At 42.0% G+C, this 23,969-nt stretch overlaps 1 protein-coding gene across 1 annotated transcript; it reads left to right on the plus strand.

Annotated features, from left to right (window-relative positions):
• Nucleotides 1-1,318: 1,318 nt before the first annotated feature.
• Nucleotides 1,319-23,752, plus strand: ahctf1 (AT hook containing transcription factor 1). The gene is made up of 40 exons (XM_080495650.1): nt 1,319-1,500; nt 4,672-4,798; nt 5,174-5,324; nt 5,603-5,705; nt 6,104-6,284; nt 6,471-6,678; nt 6,952-7,068; nt 7,195-7,279; nt 7,431-7,581; nt 7,771-7,903; nt 8,093-8,274; nt 8,764-8,825; nt 9,081-9,209; nt 9,362-9,452; nt 9,777-9,866; nt 10,148-10,288; nt 10,518-10,622; nt 10,949-11,045; nt 11,217-11,340; nt 11,555-11,611; nt 11,755-11,901; nt 12,112-12,302; nt 12,390-12,534; nt 12,661-12,792; nt 12,902-13,049; nt 13,191-13,341; nt 13,446-13,550; nt 13,745-13,889; nt 14,044-14,259; nt 16,095-16,689; nt 16,792-16,980; nt 17,434-17,539; nt 18,014-18,129; nt 18,213-18,529; nt 18,772-21,117; nt 21,392-21,665; nt 21,856-22,002; nt 22,081-22,166; nt 22,479-22,567; nt 22,703-23,752. The coding sequence occupies exons 2-40, from the start codon at nt 4,678-4,680 to the stop codon at nt 22,899-22,901; spliced, it is 8,172 nt and encodes a 2,723-aa protein (XP_080351776.1). The 5' UTR covers nt 1,319-1,500; nt 4,672-4,677; the 3' UTR covers nt 22,902-23,752.
• Nucleotides 23,753-23,969: the final 217 nt, after the last annotated feature.

The following is a 23,969-nucleotide window of genomic DNA, read 5'->3' on the forward strand; positions in this document are numbered from 1 at the left end:
TGAAGGTACCTGGAACAACGTGATGTGTGGGGTTCCCTGATGAGGGGATGTAATATTTATGGGTGACTTGGGACACAACTGCCATAATGGGAAAAGCACAGAGTAAAGTCAATCCAATTAAAAGGATGAGAGTGTGTGAGAGAGAATGTGAAAGGTTTTTCTCGCTTATAATCACTTTGCAAAGCTTTATTGTACTTCATTTATTTATTTGTAAAGCACTGTGAATTGTCTTGCCTGACTGGTGTTCTATAAATAAATTTCCCTTGACTTGTTTGTGGAAAAAGGTGCTTTAGAGTCTTTCTGTTTGTGCCCTCACGACACTGAGCTCGCTGAAAAAAAAAAAAAAAACCATGGCAGTGTCGAGGATTTTTTCTATCGATGCTGCTTTGGAATAAAGTTCGTTGAACAAAGTTTTTTTTGTCAGGAGTATATATCCATCCATCCATCCATCCATTGGCTACCGCTTTATCCGGGGCCGGGTCGCGGAGGCAGCAGTCTGAGTAGAGTTGCCCAGACTTCCCTCGCCCCAGACACTTCCTCCAGCTCCTCCGGTGGCACCCCAAGGCGTTCCCAGGCCATGTATTATATTGTATAATTATATTATGTATTGTACAGGAGTATATATTGAAGCTTCAAAAGACACACAATGCAAAACCACAAGCTGAATCTTCCCGAGAGTGCCCTGTGCAACATTTGGTCTCAGTCCATAAGGAAATAGAAGGGAAGCGTGGGGTACTAGGTTTTCAGCAGTCTCGAGAAGGGTGAGAACTATTACTTATTCCCATCAATGTGGTGCAGCTGGAGTGAAGTAAATAATAAGCATGTCTGCTGTGCGATGTTTGGCCCATAGATAAGGGTTGTACAAGGACGGAGTCAGGCACAGCACAGATACAAGAAACATTTGAGTAGAATCCTGAGAAAAAGCAGAATCCTTCAGTGGCATGTGATAAGTTTCCATAAAAGCAGCAATAAGAAGTTGCCTGGGGTGAGAGAAGCCTGATTTTTATGGCTGTGGATATCTTCCTGTTTGAAGATGATGCAGCTGGAGAACCACACCGGGCATCTATTAGGCACTAACGTTTGTTTTCTATGGTGTGTTGTCTTTTCTCATGTGAAAACGTGATATTTTGGTGCCAAAGTTATTTGACGCACACTCATGTCAGCACACTGGCGTCCTGGAGATGCAGGAGCCGCCTGGCTCCGACAGCAGGGGGCAGCAACGCATGATAACCGTGTCTGTCCCGCTGGAACCGGGGCAGCGAAGAAGACCCACGTGAAGCAGTTTCCCACCATGAAAATGGCGCTCAGCGGGTTTGAAGCCTGAAAAGTCGGAGGAGGCTGCCGTGCATGTCATCCAATTGAAGCGTTACGGGGAGCCTTCTGCATGGCTTCTACTTCGAAAAAGAGCAGATTATGACAGAGGCCGGAAGAAATCGGGAGATTTACCGGGAAAACCAAACCATCGTGGCTCTTGATAAAGCCGTGAACATCCTCGGACAGGTAGTGGAACGTTGAGGCTCGTAGCGGCTAACGATGCGTTGCATCACGTTTTCCAGCCTAGCTAACAAAGTTACGTGGGCTAATCCAGTCTACGGAATTATGTTGATGTGGAATGATTACAGTAGGAGTTGCCACTCGCTGTGAGCCGTGTTCCGGCACAGTGCTGCCTGAAGGTACAAGCTAACTGTCTCGGCTGGCTGAGGTTACGTTTTAACCACAGCTCGGGCGCTCGGTTCATATCTGTCTCGCTAAATGATCACATTCCGAGAACGACGCGACCCGTTACTGTCCACATGGAGCTTCCGTCGTGATTTTACCACTGAATACACAATGTGGGTGTCTGTCGGCCTCGTGAATCGAGCCAAAGGTTGATAAATCCTGCCCGGTGTGAACTATCACTGAGTTAGCAGCGTTAGCTCAAATATGCAGCGCAGGCTAGTCCGACTATGTACCTGACGCGGCTTTCAATCGGCGATTAACTCAACAATACAGATACGTATTAGATACTCTTGGAGTACATCATCTGAAGCGCAAATTAGATCATGTAAAATATCGGTTTGTTGTTTTACCAAGACACTTCAGCTGTTGGCTATGGATATGTTAGCTCGCCTAACTTTACCTTAGTAACAAACTAACCCTGCGTGACCTTGCGAGCTAAATGTAGCCCGCTAATGTAGCCAAGGAATGCCTGTAAATCACACGATATATATTGTCCAGAGCTTAATATCAAAACCTAGATCCCTACGGTCGCAATGCTATGGTCGGTCATTAGCGTCGTCGTGCACCATGTTGAACTAAAAGGTAACCAGCTGTTTGTTTACACTGTGACCAGTTAGCACAACGCGGATAATCCGCTAACAGAAGGAGTATTAACTAGTTAACAGATGTTTAACAAATACGTGTTAAGAGTGTATTGGGTCTAAGTTGCGTCCCACGTGTTTTGCCATTACATTTCCCATTTCCTTCAATTGTAACATATTGGAGGAGCTCCACAGATGAGATGCCACTCAGTTCCCAAGTGTTGCATCGATTCAAGCTTGGCTTGCTTTTTTTATTTTATTAGTCTCATTTGCTCTGACAATCTTTCTCCTCTGTCGGCAATCTGTGGAAGTGACGGAGACGCCTTCAGCACACTGCTGATTTGGGTTGATTGATTTGAAATCGTCTCCATGCACCGGCTTCATGCCATGACATGTGGCTGCGCAGTGACAGGCTGGCTGGTTGCGCGGGAGTTCACTTGAATCCTCGTTTTCCTGTCCGATCGCAGAGGGCACTGTTGTGTCCAAATCACCGGTCTGTGAAATACACAGACCGATCTCCGTCAAGACCGCTGTGCACAGCATGTTTTTGTAGATGGATAATATCATCTTGGATTCGTGCAGTGACAAAGCTGCGGAGACCTCATAAACATATGCATACTGTTAAGGGACCATATTTGGTAAAATTCCAATTTCTTCGTGTTTCTTCCACATACACCACATATTATGGTGCAACTCTTTTAAGTCAGTGCTGCTTGTTTGAGATTTTTAGAATCTTTGTGTGTAATATTAAAACAACCTGGCAATTCTGCATCAAACTTCTCATATTTGCAGATTTTATTTTTCTTCTTGTTCCACTTTTTACCTTGTTTGTTCTACTGTTGCACCGTCGTCGAAACAGATTCCTCATATTTGTTTAAACTATACTTGGTAATAAACCCACTTCTGAGTCTGATAAACATTAATGCATTTTACCACAGAAAAGCGCATTTTACCCCCTGCTTGTGCACGCCATCTAATTGATGCCTATTTTTGAAAATCTGAAAAAAAGATGAAATAACATTTCACCTTTATTTCATTCATTAAAGAAAGGAAAAATCATTTAACACAATACACAACAGTTTCCAAACATCTGAATCATAAGCAAGTAGAAAGAAAACGTATGTATACTGCCCCTTTTGTGCCAATATGTATTAAAAACAAAGATGTTTAGGTCTGAGAGTCCTGCACAGCCACTGTCATATCAGTTATTTATCGTGACAGCACTATGGAACTCTTAAATGATTTCTTTTTATTGATAATATGCTATTTTTAATAACATTTTCAACTCTTGTTTGTGATTTAGACTTTTTTTTTTAACGTCCTTGTCCAAGTCGTTTCATAAAGTAACCCTTTTTACAGAAATGAAACATTCCATTAATTTGGTACTAAATCATTTAGTAAATCTACATTTATTAAACAAGCAACAACAAATCCATTGAGGGCGTGTTTAACAATCTCTGTTGTGGTTTAGGGCTCTCATCCTCCATTGGGAGCATTTGAGATTTAATGTCTTGCTCAAAAACAATATTTTACAATATACAGGGTGTAATGTGGGGTCAAACCTACAACCCTGGGATTGAAAGACAGTCCCCTCTACTACCGCATGACACAATTCCATCTTCAGCCTCTCAGTGACTTTTTTGTTATGGTTTTTTTTTATTGTTAGAAGTCACTACAGCGAGTCTGGCCTGCTCCATATGTGTGTGATCTTTGGCCAGCTTTACCATTTTCCCACAAATTGTATTATGAATAAATGGCACAGAATAATGTTCATTTAGTGACTTAAAAATGATGGGATGAAAATCGACCTCTGAAGTACATTTCAGAAAGTTGATGGAGTTGAAATGTTCAACTTTAAGTGTTTTTGGCCTATAAATGTTTAACTTGTGTATTTTTGCTTTCTGGGCCCTGTGAGTTGAAGCACATCAGTTGTAACAGATAATCAAAAAAGGGAATAAAAAAAAAAGGCCACTACCGATGATTCTGTTATCAGAATTCCATGTGAGAAGAAAAGTCTCAGCAGATGTTTAGTGGTACGTCACATGACGTTGATCTGAGGCAAACAGTATCGGCCCCAGTTGTCGGCAAGTTTGCTGACTGCATGTTTCCTGACAACTGGGGGGGTACAGCTGTGGTTTGAAAAAAAGAGCTCTTTTGTGTACGGCTGAGCAGATAAATCCTGCTCTGGTTTAGTGACGTAGGATGGTTTTGTAAAAGGCTGTTTCACAGACTAATTTCACAGAGTTGATTGATTTGTGAACCAGTGTCTCAGATAGGATGATGTTCAAAATGTTGCAGGAGGATATTGGTAATTGATACATTCCATTTGTTTTTGTAAGTGGAGAAAAGCAGTACTTTGTTCTTTTTCTAGTGAACAATGTATGACCTGACGGCACAAGTCACCAGCAGCCTGCTGCCGTTCTCTGGAGTGACTATAGATGCCCTTGGTGAAGATGAGATCAACCTAGACTCTGTTCTTCATGGGAAATTCACTGTTGGTAAGTAATATTTTGATGATTATAATAATAATAAAAAAAAAAGAATTTCACAAAGGTTCCCAGAATTTCTGTTACAGGACAATACAAAACTCAACAGCTAATGACCACCTTAATGGAGATATTGCTGTTGTTTGATTTTTACTAGATGCATCTAAAGCTAATCCATGCATCTAACATCTTGGGTTTTCATTTCTATAAATAGAAAGCTCATCTTGGTCAGTTAAATCCTTTGTCATAGCTATGAATGTCATTGCATTACTAAAAGCTTGCAGCCTTTTGTAAGAACTGAAATTCCATTTGTCACAGTTTGTGATTTACTGAGAGGAAAACGGCATCCAACTTGTCCATAGAGTCTCACCAACTTTTCATTTGAAGGTCGCAGTGGATTGGCCTGGCTCGCCTGCGGTCCACACCTGGAAGTCGTCCATGCGGTGACGGGAGAGCGTCTGTCTGCGTACTGCTTCAGTGGTGGAGGGGAGAGCCCACCCAGTATTCTCACTGCCCGGGACTTCAGCTGGCTCAAAAGGTCAGAGCTTTGCTTCATCATATAACGTTCTGCCACGTAGAATGTAATTTGTTCATGTCATCTGACTCAGCCCCACTGAGTCAGACGTTTACAAGTTGGAGGGATTTGTCATTATTCTGGTGAAAGGGAAAGTTTCTCTGCTCTTTTCAATTAAATTGTTTTTTAACCTTTGTTTGATTCTTTGTGTTTATATTTGAATACTTTTATTTTACTTGTATGATAAAGTGCGGAAGTATTAGTATTGTATTTACGTTTTTTCTTCTTCTTTGTTTAACTAGGTCTGGATTGCTTGTTGGCTTGGAAGAATCCGACGGCAGCTTGCTGTGTCTTTATGACTTGGCATTGTCCAGGGTGGTCAAAGCTGTGCTTATACCAGGCAGGGTGAGTCTGCTGTTGATGGTCAACTGCTAGATAAACATAAGCTTTGAATCCAGCCGCCGACATTGGGATCATTATCAATAAATGCGGTTTTAGTCTGTTTTACTTTTTTCCCCCCACAGGAAACAAAAATACAATGTATTTAACCATCTATTGGTGTTTTCACATAACAGCTGTAATTATTTTCATTTTCAGCTATATTTTGACTGTGGTAATCTTTGTCTTTTAGTTTCACTTTCATTTTACTATTATATATTGAAATCATTGTCAAATTTCTTATTTCAAAAATGTAAATTCATTCAGAGACGCATGTTAAAATCTGCAAATCATCATAATGTGAACCTCCTTTAAGAAGTCATAGAATTTGAACATATGTGGTCTTTCTTTTGTCTGTCATTTAGATAACAGCTATTGAGCCATTAGTAAGTTACGGTGGAGCGAGCGCATTGACGCAGCACCTCCATCAGGGCTTGCGTTGGTTCTTTGGCATTGCTGCTGTAGTCACAGACCTCGGTCATGTTCTGCTGGTGGATCTCTGTCTGGATGATCTGTCTTGCAATCAAAGTGAGCTGGAGGCTTCAGGTGAGGGGCACACGTAAGAGGGAGTGGGAATATGTGTTTTCATGTCGTTTTGTGTCTGCCGACTGACTGCAATTTGCCCTCTTCCCTTATCTTGCATAACATCCGTAGTGAATTAGTGAAAGAATTTGTTTGTCAGAATATTTTTCTCAAACATACCGATTTTCCCTGGATTTACTCTGTCCACAGACTTGCAAGTGGTGACTAAATCTCCTGCAGAGATCCCCAGACTTCGAGAAGTCAGCACAAGAGAAGCCAGACATCTTTGCCTTCAGCTGAAAGCCCCCACGGGAGTCGGAGCCTCAGCTGTGCAGTACATCTCCAGGACGAACCAGCTGGCAGTCGGATTCTCTGATGGAGATTTACAGCTATGGAACATGAAGACCTTGAAGAAAGAGTGAATCTTTGCATTTTCTGCGTTTTCCATATTTAGAGAGGGAGTGTGTGACATTGCATTATATTCAAAGTATTCCCATAAATAGAAATTAAACACTGCTGCAGGTATACATTTCCTTTGGAACACAGTAGAAACTGGCTTATGGATTTTCTTGGCAGCTGATGTAAATTGTTCAAGCAAAGTTAGCTTTATTATGACAATTTTTTTGATATTTTAAAAAAAAATCCTCGAGCACTAGATACATGTAAGTGATTGTTGATTCTTCTTTTTTAGATACCACTCCCAGTTAGAGGGTGGTAGGGTGCCTGTGTATGCCTTTACCTTCCAGGAGCCGGAGAACGACCCTAGAAATTGCTGCTACCTTTGGGCTGTCCAGTCTTCTCAGGACCTGTATGTCGGCTCTATAACCTATTTTCCATATTAATAGTTAGTATACATTAATTTAACATTGTGGCCTGCTTAGGACGAACTGAGTACATTTTGAGTTTTGATCGCTCTCCCTTTACTCCCACTCAGCGAGGGAGATGTTGTGAGCCTCCATTTGCTTCAGCTGGCCTTCAGTGAAAGGAAGTGTCTGTCTTCAGGGAAAATTCTCTATGAGGTCAGTAGTGCAAAAAATACTTTATATTATCTACTCCTATAATTTCCATCAGTAAATCTTTTACAGCCCAAGTTCCAACAGGTGGACTGAGTATTTACCTTATTTGCTTTATCCTGTCTCTTAATTCCATCCTTGTTTTACTCCCACTCAGGGTCTTGAGTACTGTGAGGAGCGTTACAGTCAGGACCTCAGTGGCACAGCTTTCCCGCTCAGGGCCCAGGCTACGAACACTCGCCTACTGAACTGCCTGACAATCGAGAAATTCAGAGCTCATCCGGACAGGGATGACAGCATGAATGAAGGTTAGCCTTGTTGCTTTTTTTTCTTTGTCACTTCATACATACAACTCAGAATTGAGATAATCATTTTGCATGTTTTTAGCAGTTCAAGCAAAATTAAACTTTTATGTATTATATCTGTAGGTTATTTGAATATTTTCATTGTTATCTTCCTTCATTCAATTCTTCTTCTTTCCATCTTCCCCCATTCAGTTGCGTCTCCCGACACCAGTCTGTCAATCTTCAGCTGGCAGGTCAGGGTCTATGGTCAGGGAACGCCCACCACCTACATCGGGGTTTTTGACATCAACCGATGGTACCACGCACAAATGCCAGATTCTTTAAGGTACAGCAATGACTGATTTATATTAATACCTTATGAGAACCAGGACACACTTCAGAAGCATTATGCTTTAAAAGGGTGGCAAATACTGAAACCATTGATTGCAGGTTTTCATAATTGTCAGTGTTTTGTGAAACTTTTAGCAATGTAAGTAATCTCTAAATCATTTTGGGACTTGTCGACTTTTTCCAGGCTGGGAGAGTCGCTGCAGAGTTGTCCATACCTGGCTATTTGGTCCTTGGATCCAGTAGCGCAGATGGTATCCCCACATGTCCTAATGGATGTGGTGGTACATGAACGGAGCCTGAGCAGGGGCCTGCCCTTCACCTGCCCTCCACCTGAACAATACTTTAACCCCACCACATACAATTTCGGTAGGTTGGACCTACATGTAGAGTTGCGTGTATGTTTGTGCTGTTGCAGAACTTATGATTATACATATTAAAAGCACGTTTTTCCCTGAAATATTACAGTTTAAATCACTGACAGCTGTGTGTGAATTAAGCAGTAGCTGATGCAATTATGTCCAGGTTTCCAGTTTGCAATCTGTTGTCTTCATTATTAATATTCCGACTTCGTCTGTTCTGCGCTTTCTCCAACAATCTTTAACCAATTTGAACCATTCCAAATGTGCAGCTTGTTCATGAGATGAGTGCTATGCTGTGTGCTTTATATATCTCTAATAGTTTCCAATAGTTAAAAAAGAAGACAAACGAAAAAACTGGATCAAGCAGATCAACTTCTGTTGACATGGAAACGGGAGAAAGGAGATCAGCTTTATGCTTTATGCCTTCAGCATTTACATTTCATTTTCTTCTGGAAATCCAAACCTCGAGTTGTTTTTTTCTTTTTTTCCTTTCTAGATGCTAGCTGCTTGATCAACTCTGGAATAGTGCACTTGACCTGCTCAGGATACCAAAAAGAGGCAAGTTTATTATTATGATTGCTCATCACTATGCATTTCTTGGCATGCACTGGCCATGTGACAGCGTACCTGACCAAAGGCAAACTATGTATGATAGCTTAAGTGTTGAGTGTGGCGTGTGTGTGTGTGTGTGTGTGTGTGTCCCTGTGTTTAAATGAGCATACATAATTTTTGTCTCTGAGACGATATTCACCAATCCTATCAAATTTAATTTGTTCACATTGACCAACCTCTCATTGTTTTCTTTCAAATCAGACCCTGAGTTTTTTGAAGAAAGCTGCTCCGTGCTCCAGTGACAACATCTCCACCAGTTACTCGCATTGCCTTGTTTCTGGCCTGCTCTCATCTCGCCTGGTGGACATGCAAGCGTCAAGCCTCTCTCAGGTACATGCACAGGGAGGAATAGTAATGTCAAAATAGAAATTGCTCCCTCAACTTTTGTCTTTTTTTTCTTCTTAGTACTCCAACATCTTAAAATGTGAACTGAATTGGGTAAAATATCCCCGGTGCCAATTTCTCTGTTACTTTGCTTTCAGGAGGAACAGCTTGATGCAATCCTGTCAACAGCCGTGGAGACGAGCTCCTTGGGACTGATCACCGGCTGTATTAAACAATGGACCGCAGAAGGTAAGATGTCAAATTCTTTGTACATGCCACGTGTTTGTGAGGCCGCTCCATGAAGGCATTGGTTGGACAAATGAGCACCACACAATCTTTCACCTGCTGCCTGTTCAGAATCACCAAGTAATCCAACACGGGACTGACCTAGTACTTTGTTGCTGTGAATACCCCAGTATCAACATCAACCTTACTTCTGATTATTGTTTTTTTGGCTTGCATCACTCACATTTATACAGAAAACAGTATTTGAGTTTAATGAATCGACATATTTGCCACTGCCTCCTGCCCTGCTGTCAACGTGATCCTACACATTCTGATATTCCTCAACAGAACAACCGGGCTCTGCACTGAACCTGCGCTACATCCTGGACTGGGCCTGGAACAAAGTGGTCCAGACCAAGGAGGAGCTGGACAGCCTCTGTATGTTTAAGAAGACATGCTATCTTTAATTGAAAGTTTCATTGAGTGAACATAATTCACATTAAAAAAAAAATAATGAATGGTACTTTTTGATTTTACCATTATAGAATTTAGAACATCAACCTTTATAAAGGTGGATTTTTAAGAATGTACACATTTTATTAGACTTCCATGTCCGAACATGTAAATAGGTTATATTATATATATTCTTAACCTATTGCTGTCTGAAAACGTATCCTCCTTTTTCCCCAGTATGTGATAATGCGGCTTTTTTTCTCCAGGTGAACCGCTGTTTGACAGCTCATCAAACTTCACAGACCCTCAGACTCTTCAGCTGCTGCAGCACAGCCAGAGACTGCTGAGTAACCTTAGTGCAATCTTCCACTGTCTGCTCAGCGAAGCTCAGGAGCTCACACAAAAAGGTGCTTTGACTGAATATACCCTGGCATATTTATGTTTTCACCAGCACATAAACCGTGAGCTTGAAGCATCTTGTTGTGTTTAAATCTCTGCTTGGTGGTGTTGTCAGTATGTCTTGTGCGTTGCTGCTGTATGGCACATAAAATGTCAATCAATTACTTTTATATAGTTATTGAAATGCTGCCGTTTGAATGTTGTTATTGATATACTTTGATTTTTGCTGCTGTGTAGGTCTGGCAGGTTTGGTGAACAAGAACATGGTCTCCAGTCTGATTTCCAGATACGCTCAAGTGGTCCTTTGGTTCTGTCGCACTGGCTTACTCCCGGAGGGATCAGGTAAAGTGATGCAGTCATTGGCATGATTTATGAGGAAATTCATGGGAAGAAACTTATGAATGAACAGTTTCCTCAAAGTCTGTACAGAGGTTATTTGAGAGCAATTGATTTTATGTCATAACTGTTATTCACACAAATAAGAAAATGAAGGCCATTCACCCATTACAATTTGTAAATTTATCTTTTAAAATTAGTGATGAATTTAAATGTTTGTCATATCTGAGTGGGGCACCAGGGCTTAAAATGTAATCAAGGTGAGGAAATTGTTTGATGATTGTAAACTGGTTGATTTATCGCGTCCATCTTTGATTGTGTCTTCTGAGCAGATGACGACGCTCTCCAGATTCCCCGGCCGTTCTATACTCACGCAGTCATCAGCAACTATTGCGCTATACGGAGAGAAGAGCTAACCAGACTGGCCAAGTGAGTTGGAGAAGAGATTTTGGTTCATATATATTCTGAACCTCACAGCCTTTTCTCACTTACAGTATCTCAGGTTTTTAATTCGTAGTGTGTTGAGTGCTGAACGGACAAATTTACATCTGTTTTTATGTTTGTCACTCCTGCATCAATCCTCTTTACTTGTGTTTCCAGAGGAAAGTGGTCTGCAGACTGTCTGATGATTGATGGTTTGATTGGTCAGTGTGGTGAACGTTTAACCAACCTGTGGAAGAGAGACGAGGGTGGAACAGGGCAATACCCCCCGCCTACACTACATGTATGTGTTCATAAATTGCAGTCTATGGCGTTATTAGTTACCTTGATACATTCCTGTTTGTTCTTCTCAGTACAGTTTTTGTTTAATGTAGTTTCTTTTAATTGTGCAATTACTCCATTTGGCAGGCTGTTTAATTTTGTCTCTCACTGAACTGCTCTTTGGGTTGAATGTGCATAAATAGGAATGGAAATGAGCCATAATCTGTGTCCCACAGGCCCTGCTCGACATCTATCTGCTGGAGAACATTGAGGAAGCGACCAAACATGCAATCGTATCCTTCAAGTCCTACTGCCAATTTAAACTTTTTGTTACCTTTTGATTATGACATCAGTCTTGATGGGGGGGGGGGGGGGGGACTTCCTAGAGAAACACTTTGAGCCAGCTGCTTTTATGATCTTTGACCTTTTATCCCAGGTGATCTACTTGTTGTTAGATGTCATGTACTCCTTTCCAAACAAGGATGGAGCTTCAGTGGAGTCTTTCCCGACTGCTTTTTCCATCCCGGTTGGACTGGTCAAACTAGTCCAAGGTCTCTGGCTGCTGGACCATCATGACCATCAGGTAGGGGTGTTTGTGCCTGTGTCTGTCCGTCGGGTGTCCCCTAAGCCCTCTATATATAATATCTGTAACTATTGATAAGATTTACAGAGGTTTAGTAGTTTTTCCAAGATCCTATACTTTTTCAGTGAAATATTGGTACTTCCTTTCTACTGAGTTTGAGCCATTTCTTCATTATGCTTTTTTTCTTTCTTTTTTTTTTTATCCTTTCAGAGTTCCTTTGAGCTGCTTCTGCATCCAGCCGCATCCCAGTGTCATTTCGAGTGGCAGCATGAGCGTGTTTTGCAAGCATTGATGTGTCAGGGCCAACAATCTGTGGCACTAAGATACTACCATGTGACCAAACCACCGATTTCCACCACCTCCCAGGCTAAACTCAGTCTGTCTGTACTGCTACACAACAGGTATACACACGAAGAAACAGTCTCATGTTTTTTCTTTTTTGTGTGACACAGACTCCAGTCAACCATGAAGTCTATTGCTTCTTGCAGGTGTCTCCTCGAGGCGTGGTGCTTACTCCGGCAGCACTCTAATCGCCTAAACATGAGTGAGCTACTTGGATTTATGTATGAAAGCTGCCAGGAACTCGGTCTCATTAAGGAGTTGCTCAAACTGCCCCTGGGTCTCCAGGAACAGGTAGACAAACTTGGACCTTTGTTTTGAAGCTGATGACATGTTGGTTAATTTTCTTCTGGTTTTCTTGCATGGGATTTGATCATATAGTTGAAACTTAACCATGTCACTCTGGCTCTTGTGTTTCAGGAATGTTTGGAGAAGTTTCTTCGTGGGACAGGGGGTCTGCAGAACAGAGAACTGCTGATGGTCCATTACCTTCAGCAGGCCAATTACATTCCTGCTCTGCAGCTCAACCAAAGCCTCAAAATGAACTTGGTGGTATGTTTGATACAAACCAATTTTAATGATGGCCACATTTTCGAAATCAAATATACTGTCCAGTTGTCATCAGTTTAAGTATAAAATTGCGTTTTTGTTTTTTTCCTAGAATGAACGAGACCCAAAGCTTAAAGAAAGAACCATCATCAGGAACTCCATAATGGATCAATACGGCAAAATCTTGCCCAGAGTTCAGCGGAAACTGGCAATGGAGAGAGCGAAGCCATACCAACATCCTTCGACTGTTCATAGAGAAGGTAAGGAGGTGGACAACTGCAGTTCATCTAATATGAAAACCACTCTTTCATGAGTCATGTCCGTTTGTTCAGAGGGAAAATCATAATTTTGTCCGTCAATAATTAAGATAACCTGATTTTTATTTTTTAATTTCGCTACAGTTTCTCGGCCACAACCACTCTCAACTATTACCAAGCGCTCTACAAACGACAAAGTGCTGTCCAGAGCAGGGTTTATCAACAATGTCCTGACCAAGATTGAGGAGGTGTGGTTAGGAAAAGGACCGACACCCCAGTCTTCTCCAGCTAGGAAGTGAGTAGACGATTCGAATTTAGTGTTTCATATTCTGCAAGTTTCATTTTAGAATTTCACCTCATTTCGCCTTCCTCTGCTCTTTTTTCCCCCAACCCTAACAGCCCGAGAGTAGCAGATACTCAAACCCCCAATCCAAAGTCATCCCTGGGTCTGTCTGAACCCTTTTTGGGAACTCCTATCACCATGACGTCCAAGCGAAAGTCAAGGTAATCTTGGAGAAGCTTCGTTGAAAGTGAAGTTTAAGCAACTATAATGTTTTGAGAAGTGACACAGACTGTTTAGTCATGATGCGTAATTTTGAATCATCATAACTGGTGCCAACAATCCAAATCTGGCCCAAGGTGTATGAACTGAACAGTAATTTTAAACATTTAAATGCCTCTTTGTTAATATGACACAGGTTGATGGACTTGGTGGTTCATCCCTCCTATCAGAGCCCCCAACCTCTTCTCAGCCCTCTCAGACCTCCCAGCTCCTGGGTTTCTCCAAAAGTCACTGGCAAAGCACCTGAACTCAGTTTGCTGCAAACACCTCAGGTTGTTAAGGTGAGCAGCCGTTCGTCTTATTGACTGGTTTGACATAATCCCATCATGTCTTATTATGACTGCTAATATCAGCTTTGTGTTTTTGTCTTCATGAATGTGGAATTTGCTACGTTCTTAACTGGTGTTACACAAACTTATATGCTTGCCCCCTCAGCGAGCTCGAGCTTTGGCTTCTTCTGGTCCTGTGTTCTCGGGCTTTACGCCACAGTCCATCCTGCGCAGCAGCTTGAGGCCCACACCTGTTGCGACCCCTTCTGCTTCTCCAGGACGCTCCATCACTCCTCCACTATCCCGTAAAGAGAGTCGGATCACCTTCATCGAAGAAGCTGAATCCCTCGAAACAGAGAAGGGCATCCATTGGACTAACGGGGTAAGAACAAGCATAATATTTAATCCAGATTTGATCAAAAAAGTACTTTAAAACACAACACAATAAATTATCCTACACTAATTTAAAAAAAAATACAGTGACTGGCAATCCTTAACCCTCTGGGGCCGATTGACGCTCTGGAGCGTCAAAATCACATGACCGTTTGAAAAGGCAGTAGCGTCACAGCACAGCGTCATCTGGTCCAGTGTTTCAATCCGTGTCGAAAGTGCAGATATAAAACTACAAGCTCGTTTTTAAATGATGTTGATCGGAGATATGAGGAAAACTGTGTCCGTGTTTTTCCGCGACATTTTAGTGCGTCAGGTGCAGAAGACCGGTCAGGAGTGAAAGTGAAAGTAACTGAGCAGCAAAAAAAAAACACTTGTAATGTGCCAGTATACCTTTCACTCATTGGTTGAGAAGAAGAGCCCATGTCCAATCAAAAGTTTCCATAGTGGGAGGTGTCATTTTGTTTAGTTCACCCGTGAAAAAGTAAACAGAGAGACGGAGACAGCGAGACTGAGTTGAGATTTATATCAGAGAAAAAGTGATTATTATCATGATTTGACCTTTTAGTGAGTGTGTAGTGAGTGTGTAGTGAGTGTGTAGTGAGTGTGTAGTGAGTGAGATTAGAGTGTTTTTTAGTTTCAAGTGAACTCTTTTTTTTTTCTATCAAAACAATGACGCGCCTTATGAACGTCAATCAGGCGCTCCGACTTTTTTTTTTTTTTTGAAGGAGCAGAGCATCGAGTCTGACATTGAGTTTGAGAGTGATTCTGATGACAATATTGAAGACCTCAGCTTATTTTTGTTAGAGAGGAGAGAGGTGTCCCCCAGACCAGGACAGCTGTCCCCCACCCCTGTCCCCATCATTCCAGCTCCACCACAACAGCCAAAGGCTAAAATGTAAAAATTGCCTGCAGGAACACAAGAAAAGGAAAAACACTTCATGGAAATGCCATGTGTGATGTGTCCCTCTGTGTTGTGTTGTACAGAGTCTGTTTTTTTGAGTGGACAAATCATTTGTCTTCTCCTGACATTATATGTGTGACCTTTTGCAAATAGTTTTACAAAAACGCCTGAGGCAGTGCTTCTATTTCACTGTAAATATCTGTATATAATTGTTTTTTCAGTCCTGTTTTGATACATTTTAGTTAATTATAGTTTAGATTTACTTTACAAGTAAACAAAATGATTCGTTAACCATGTCTGTGAATTTTATAGTCAATAAATCTATGTTTTTACCACCTGAATTTGTAATTTTATGGTGTTTTTAGATCCACTGTTTTAATACAGTATGCCAAAGTGATGAAAATACTTCAGAAATGCATTTATGAGGTTGTCCTGAACAAAATGACACCAAAAAAGGCAAGGTTTAAGAATTTTATATCTGAGATATAAAGGAAAAATCAATTGTAGTGAAAAACGGCACAAAATGCTTCAGGCCCCAGAGGGTTAAAACACAGCTTACACACAAAATAAGCATCTTAGATTATTTGATACATTTCTTTTTTAATGGGTCAACCACTCACAAAAGTCACAGGTTCTGTATATGTTGAAAGATTTTTGTGTGGGGGTTTTTTCCGCATCAAGTGATTTTTAACCGGGTATTAGAAGGAGTATGCGGTTGTTATTGAATCCTTTTAAGGATATAATAACTGATGTACCAAAACAACATTCTGGACATGACGAGACCACACTACTGTTGAGATGCAACTAATTTGGTCACAGGTCTGTTTCTGTGTGGCCGGTTCATATCTGTTGGTTTTGTTCTCTATCAGAGTGCGTCACATGTTTGGAAACTTGGGAAAAATCTTTGGATGTTTTCTTTACAGGTGGCAGCAGATGGTGAGATCAGCTTGCTCAGCAGAGTTGCACTGAAGGCGACACGTAAGAGCTGGAACTCGCAGCCCGCTGAGGAAGAGGAAGATGAAGACGAGGAAGAGGAACAACCGCACGTAATGTTCTTGCCTCCAGAAGATGGTATTCCCTCTCCTGTCCTGAGACGTTCTGAGAGCAAGACCTCGTCCACTCACGAAGCCGCCACAGAAACAAAATCTCCAGATGCACGACTCAGCCTGAACTTTAACACCAGCCAGCCATCAGCAGACACCACTCTGGAGTATTTTGACGCTCCTCTCTCAGAACAGCTGGGCCAAGATGTAGACACAGTGGCACAGGATGATGACGACATTGTGACGGTGAACATTAAACCACTGGCTGATCTGGCAGAAAAGTCTGTACCAACCACTGAGACAACCATTCAGCAGACATCGGAGGATGAGGAGGAAAAGAAGGAAGATGAAAGATTTGAGGACATTGAACAGGAGGCAAAAACTGAAGAAAAGCAAGAAATGCCGTCTGACAGGGAGGACCAACAAGAGTTTTTTGCATCTTCAGCCCAAGAAGAAATTTCTGTTCATCCTCAAGGTAAATGATTTTCTGTGTGATGAGTTGCTTCACGATGTTTGATTCTTTCTTTCCATAATACTATTTAAAAAAATTACTTGACACATTTTGTTTCCTATGTAGATGGTAATCCAGTACCTGATAACGTTGAGTCTGCTACTGAAGTTGAATCAAAGGACCTGCCTCCGATCACTGAAGGGCAGGAGGTGAAGTCGGACGACATGGAATCGTCCAAGTTCATTGAGCATTCTAAGCCATTTGAAGCAACAGAAACCATCAACAAACCAGCAGAAGATCAGGAGCAATCAACAGGTACATTCTTGAATAACATTCAAGAACTACAAGACCATGTAGTTTATTTTCAATATAAACTCCACACGAAGCAAGATCTCGCGTTATAATTTTTAATATGGTTAGCAAAATGTATTTATGAAATACCCGCTTCTTTGCATAATGTGCAGCACGTCTCCGGCATTGAGCAGATGTGCTTTGCTACTATCAACACTGCGTTAAGCATCATTGTGACGTTAAGCTCAGACAGTGGGAAACTGATCTGATATGCTGTTTGCATACCCTCTGATTGAATTACACAACCACCTCCAGTCATAGTTGCAATCAGATAATGCCAATCTAATCAGAAGTGTTTACATGGTGTTGTTATCAGATTGGCATTTAAATGGATTACTTGTACAATTCACCTCGGCTGGTGTCGTTTTTCTGGTAATAATTCATTTCATTTACTTACTTCAAATTCCTTCCTGCCAGATCTGACCGAGTTTGTACAGCGACACCTGTTTGGTGGTGATCTGTCTCCTCCACTCACCCGCTCAGGAATCCACAATGCATCGCAGAACCAAGCTTCCTTTAACAGGTACGTGCCCTTTGCTTTTTGCAAAAAGCTCAACTGACCATTTCAAAATACACCATATTTTTCAATAAAGGCAGTTGGAAGTAATCACTGCATTTGTGAAGCGTGTAATATATTGTAAATAAAACTTATTTCACATACTCTAACCCACTTTACCTGTAGTTTGTTTTCTTGGTGTTCAAAGTCTCAGAACGTTCACCTGTTGAAATGATTCTTCCTCACTTGCTGTCGTGGTTTCTGAAACTCAATATTTTTCCGAGACCTTGAAATAGATCATAAACTTCAACCGTGGAAAAAAAAATTCCCACTGATATTACCGAGTCAGTTGAAGTCGTAAAGTTTTTATACCTCAAACTGTACTGAATTTATGAATAAGTGACCATTGCATCATTGCAATTACTTACAATTTGTTGCTGTTGAGGTTACTCTTTTTAGCGTTTTTGACAAGTTAACAATTGTTTTTCATTTTTCTCACAGTGAGTCTTTAGTGGAAGAGGAAGAACAGGCTTCTGCTGAGGCTTCCCCAGTCTTCACTACCCAAAAGTCAACAATTTCGTTGACATCCTCCGAGGCTGCTGGCACTGACTCCCACTGTGAGGAAGTCTACAGGCATGCATATTTTTGTTGGTGGTATTTTAAGCTGACTTGTTTTTCTCTTTGCACTTTCACCTTGTAGCTGTTGTAAGTGTCAACGATAGCGAAGAGCTTTCTAGTCCTGCCTCTGATGAAGACGATGAGGAGGAGGAGGAGGAAGAAGAGGAAGATGATGAGGAGGAGGAGGAGGAAGAAGAAGATGAAGAAAAAGAAGCAGAGGAGGAAGAAGACTCTGGAAGTGAGGTGGAAATCATTGAAGAGGTGCAGGGTAATGGGCGACTGCCACCCCTCCAGGCCAGCTCAGCCTTTGTGCCGCCGTCGCACACCGACTTCCTGCCGGCTCTGTCAGAACAGGAAGCTGCTGAATTCTCTCTGATTCCACCTGAAGCAGAGATGAAGGTAAAAATGTTAATCTGAGGCAATTAATCTATTACTTTTTATATTAATGAAACGTTTTTGGAGGGAATATTGTAAAACTTAAATTGTGTACATTTAATCCTAAAAAAACTTAAATATTTTCCCCCAATCTTCAACATTTAAGTTTTCATTAAATAGATATCCTTGGGCTTCCAGCTTTTGCCCAACAATAAAGATTTCCAGTGTGAATGCTACAGTAACATATTCTCTAAAATACTTTCCAGATGGTAGAAGAGAACATGGAGGGCGAGGTGGTAATGGTGCAACTCGGGGCTGATGTTGAAGAAATGGATCCAAATGGAGATGTTGATCAAGCATCATCCTACATGGAGCTGAAACCCTCCACTACCCTCCTCGTACCCTTCGAGCTTGTTGAGGAACATCATAGCCTGGCAGATAATTTGCATATGGGTCTTCCTGAACTTGAACAAACCCTTACTATCGATCACCCACTGCCTGAAACTGAAAACAGCTTCTCTCTGATGCTGGATATGGATGAAGACAAAGAAAAAGAAGCAGACACTTTCGTCCCTGTAGAGAATGATTCACAGTCCTCTAATCCCACAACGCCGTCTCAAGTAGAAAACACTAGCGAAGACATTTTGACTCGATCTCAGGGTTTCCTTCTGGCCACAGATGAACAGGTTACTCCACAGTCTGAAGAAGCCTCACCAGAAGAAGAGAAAGAGATGGAGAGCTTGGATGATTTGGAGCTTGTTAAACATCCAAAACACTTGCAGATTGAATCCGAACGGGAGACGGAAGATGCTTGTGACCAGCAGGCTGAAGACCTCCAATTGTGTTCTGGAGATCATGAAGTTTTGTCAGTCTCTAAAACGACGCTTGTGGAAGAAATCTCAGAAACAATAGAAAACAACTCTGTTGAAAAGACGAGTGTCCCAGAAGTTGTGGATGATGAAAAAGCTTTGGAAAAGACTGAAACCCCCGAATTTGTGTATGACACAGACTCTGTGGAGAAGACAGAACCTCCAGAAGCTGTGGATAATGAATTGTCTGTGGAGAAGACAGAAATCCCTGAGATTGTTGATGACATAGACTTAGTGGAGAAGACAGAACCTCCAGAAGCTGTGGAAGATGAATTGTCTGTGGAGAAGATGGAAATCCCTGAGATTGTTGATGACATAGACTTAGTGGAGAAGACAGAACCTCCAGAAGCTGTGGAAGATGAATTGTCTGTGGAGAAGATGGAAATCCCTGAGATTGTTGATGACATAGACTTAGTGGAGAAGACAGAACCTCCAGAAGCTGTGGAAGATGAATTGTCTATGGAGAAGACAGAAATCCCTGAGATTGTTGATGACATAGACTTAGTGGAGAAGACAGAACCTCTAGAAGCTGTGGAAGATGAATTGTCTGTGGAGAAGACAGAAATCCCTGAGATTGTTGATGACATAGACTTAGTGGAGAAGACAGAACCTCTAGAAGCTGTGGAACATCAACAATCTGTGGAGAAGACAACACTTCCAGAAGATGTAGATGACATCGACTCTGTGGAGAAGACTGATGCTCTTGAAGCGGAGATGAGCGAGGAAGACGCAGCATTACCTGCTGAGGAGCTCGAAGAGCCCGAGGAGAATGAGAATATAAACACCGAGATTATTCTCAGTGCAGAGACCGAGCCCACTCTGACCGAGGAAGAGGAGGAGCCTGTCAAATCGGAAGATGCAGAAAAGAACGAAGATGAAAGCTCAAAAGATAAAGAAATCAAACCTGTGAAGCACATTTTAAGCTCAGACGACGAGCCAGAAAAGCCTGAACCTGAGACACCCTCTGCTCAGAAGAAAAAAGCTTCTGCTACACCAACACAGAGGACAATGAGAAGCAGGAAGATTGTAACATTTATCTCTCCTGTCCCAGAAGAAGCAGATGAACAAGCACCAAAGGAGAAGGTTCATGTTGAAGACGATGAAACGAGCACTTTGGTCCCTGCCTCACCTGGACGAACGCCGAGACGGTCCTCAAGAAAAGGCAAACAGGTTAAAGAAACCACAATTCCAGTTGACACGCCTCGAAGAAGTACCCGCAAATCTCACTTAGACCTTACTCTGCACGAGGTTGAAGAAGTAGCTGCAGTGGATGTTGATACAACCATGGAAATGCCTCCCAGAGCTTCTTCACCAGCCAGGCGGTCACAAAGGGCCATTGCAACAAGGGCCAGTCGGAAGACTGCGAGTGACGATCAGCAGCCGCCTGTGGCCTCGGATGTTGAGATCAAAGACGACAAGGATGGAGAGGACGAGGTCACGAAAGTGCAAATAAGTCGACGGACAAGTTCCAGGACTCAAACGCCAGCCAAAAACGAGACCGTTACCGTCGACACCCCGAGGAGGTCCAGCCGAAGGATATTGAGTAGCACCAGTGAGTCCCCTGAGGTCGTGGAAGAGAAAGAACAGGAGCCTCCTGTCAAGCGAAGCTCCAGAAGGAAGAAATTTGAGCGACCGGAAGTGCTGCCAGATCTGCTGGAGGAAGACTATGAGGAACCCAAACCTTCCAGCCTGAGCGTTGCAACTCAACAGTCCAACCGGATTAGTCTGAATCTATGTCCGCAGGTTGTTGTTTTTTTTTTTTCCCCTCTTCTAAATATATTCATAACGTCTTTTTAAAAACACAAGCAAGTTAGTTGAAACTAAAAATGACGATCTTGAGTTTTAACAATTCGACCGCAACGCTGAAAACAAAATTACACATCATTTGATAAGCATTTGTCTTGTTTAGCACAGAAAAAAAAATCCATCTGCATTTGTTTGTCGTTATACATTCATCATACGTTGTTTCATGTGTAAAACGACATCCAATCATCTCTCATTCAAAACCCTTTCCCAGGTGAATCTGGCTCATCTGTCACTTCCTCAGAGCTTAATGAAGATGAGGCCAGAGACCATCACTGAAAACGGCAGAGAGAATAGAGATCTGCTTGAGCCTCAACTTGACAAAACCGCAGGTCAACGCAACTCCCGTCGCTCCACGAGAAGTAAACTTTGGAACCACCCCAAAGATGATCTGCCCCTACTGGACTCGCCACTGGAGGTGGACTCTGAAACCCCCGTTGCAGACGCACTCATCCAGAGACTCCAGTTTGAAGAAAAGGAGGAGGAGGGTACGTACTCGGGCAAATTGAACCTAAAATGGCACGGGGTCAGTGTTGCATGTGATGTTGTGAGTATGGCAGAGTTTGTCCATTTCAGACCAACAAGAGATTTTAACCGATTTAAAATTACACTGCAAGCATAATTAGTCAAAATCTGTGGCTGTCGTGAGAGTGTAATCTTCATGTTTGTGTGTTTTAGTCATCACCAAGACGGTCAGAACCAGCAGGCAGAGAACAAAGTTAATGGAGCCCATGAAAGAGGACTCTCCCCCCAAACCAGACGATGACGAGTCCAGCCCAGGAGAGCATTCATACATCTACTCCCCTTCGCGAAGGCAAACAAGATGTGAGCAGAGTCCCGACTCATTCACTTTCATCCATCTGTCTATGGTGGTCCTAATATTGTGTTGTGCCTGTGTCTCAGCCCACAGAGTGGAGTCTTCAGATCATATTGAGGAGCTTCCGGCACCCGTCACTCGCCGCAGAAGGGTCAAAGATGCTGCTGTTCAGGTCTGTGGAGCTGTGGGTCAACGGTGACTCCAAGTGCAGATAGAGAGTTTGTCTTTCTCCATTTTTATAATTAGTTTAACAATGGATTTATCAGGCTCACTGATGGCTCACCCCCTTGAACTGCCACGATAATAAACTGTAAAATATCAGCTCACTGCGTTGTTTGTCCCACACTTTCTATCCTCTTCAGTTTTACCTCGAGGACTTCCTCTGCGGTCGTTGTGTAAACAATAAGGGATAATGGTGCAAGACTGATGATTTGATCATAAAGTTTGTTTTGAATACTTCTGTTGTGTTTGTCTGGTTTTCCAGGATGAAATCCCTTCAGAAGAAGATCATGTACAAGTGGAGAAAACAGCAAGTGTCTCTAAAACAAGAAAAACAACCAGACGAACAGCCAGGTAAGAGCTCCATGTCTAACCATACGGTCACTGCATCTCACACCAAAGCTGCAACTAAAGTTTGGAACAATTCTACAGCATTTTTAATGTTTTTTTTTTATATATATATATTATTTGTTTTGTCTCCATTTGCAGATCCAAGGCTTTTGTGGAGTCGATTCCCATCGCTGAGGTGGAGCTGATCTCGCCTTTGCCCAGTCCAGCCGAGCCCATCCCACGAGGGCTGAAGAGGATTACAGATGTCGAGGTTCCCACCACCAGCAGGAACCTCCGGCGCAAACGTGTAATGGACACAGTTTTCACAAAGCCCGTTACACGCAGGAAGAAACTGTGAGGAGGTCGGTGGTGCTTTTGACCCGCGCACCTCACGACAGCCTCCCGAAGATTTAGAACCGCCTCTGAAACGAGGTGTCCAGTAAAAATGTATGCCTGAACTCCCGATGCTTCGGTTTCCTCAAACGCCTCACAGTGCTGCCGTTTGTATGTTGACTTCCCTGTACGCAACAAAATAAAAAAAATAAAAATGGAAGCAGCGTCCGCAAAGAAATCTATTTTTGGGACAAATCACACTGGAGGATGTGTGCTACAGAGAGAACTTTATTTTTTGGAGTTTACATGCCCCTCGAGAACTAACTTGATTTTACTTAACGTTGTATCTGTCGATATTGTGTGGACTTTCTGTGACACTCCACCTGGATTCTCCGGCTTCATCACAGCACAGGGAAAAACAATCGGTGTTGGCCCCTTGGAGTTGATTCAAACTGAACTGCATCTGTCTCAGAAGAAGAGGTTTTATTTGCATTCTTTTATTTTCCTGTCATTGCTGTTTAATTTTAAAATTTTAAGGCCTGCTGTTTTTCTATTTAAGAAGAAAAGCAACCGACCCAGTGGAGATGTGTTTTTACTGCTAAATTTGTATATAGTCTTTTGCTATGTTCCAAATAAAGTAAATAAAACCTAAGGAATTATGTTGATTTGTGTCTCTAAAGCATTTTGTCATCAAATCAGACTGCCTGTGAAATAGTCTTAAAATGTAACTTGATTTGAAGGGATCTGCAAAAGGTGTTCTCAGCAGGTTTCAACTGTAGTATGTCATGGAAATGTGTATTATAAAAGAAATCTTGCACTGCGGTTTGCAGATTAAAACCCTTATTTTAGACATTTTGATGGGTTTGTTTAATTAAATTAATGGCTACCATCTGTAATATATTCTATTTTCTGTAGAATGTCTTATTTTTTGATGACTGCTCTTTGATAAATATGGCAATGCTTGAATATCTCCCAATTTGGTTTTTTTTGTTTGTTTTCTTAATCTTTTCACTTTAATGTCTAAAGTGTCTGGAGATGGTTGGATGTATGAGGTGGCTGTGTGACGAAGCCTTTTTTCTAAAGTGTGCACTCA

Source organism: Blennius ocellaris, assembly GCF_963422515.1.
Source record: "Blennius ocellaris genome assembly, chromosome: 1".
Classification (NCBI taxonomy): Eukaryota; Metazoa; Chordata; class Actinopteri; order Blenniiformes; family Blenniidae; genus Blennius; species Blennius ocellaris.

Excerpts from the sequence above, each read along its gene's own strand:
- ahctf1 (XM_080495650.1), top strand. The coding sequence starts at position 4,678 with ATGTATGACCTGACGGCACAAGTCACCAGCAGCCTGCTGCCGTTCTCT. Across the intron at positions 13,050-13,190 it reads TTCGACTGTTCATAGAGAAG|TTTCTCGGCCACAACCACTC; the intron begins GTAAGGAGGTGG and ends ATTTCGCTACAG. Across the intron at positions 13,342-13,445 it reads CAGTCTTCTCCAGCTAGGAA|CCCGAGAGTAGCAGATACTC; the intron begins GTGAGTAGACGA and ends CAACCCTAACAG.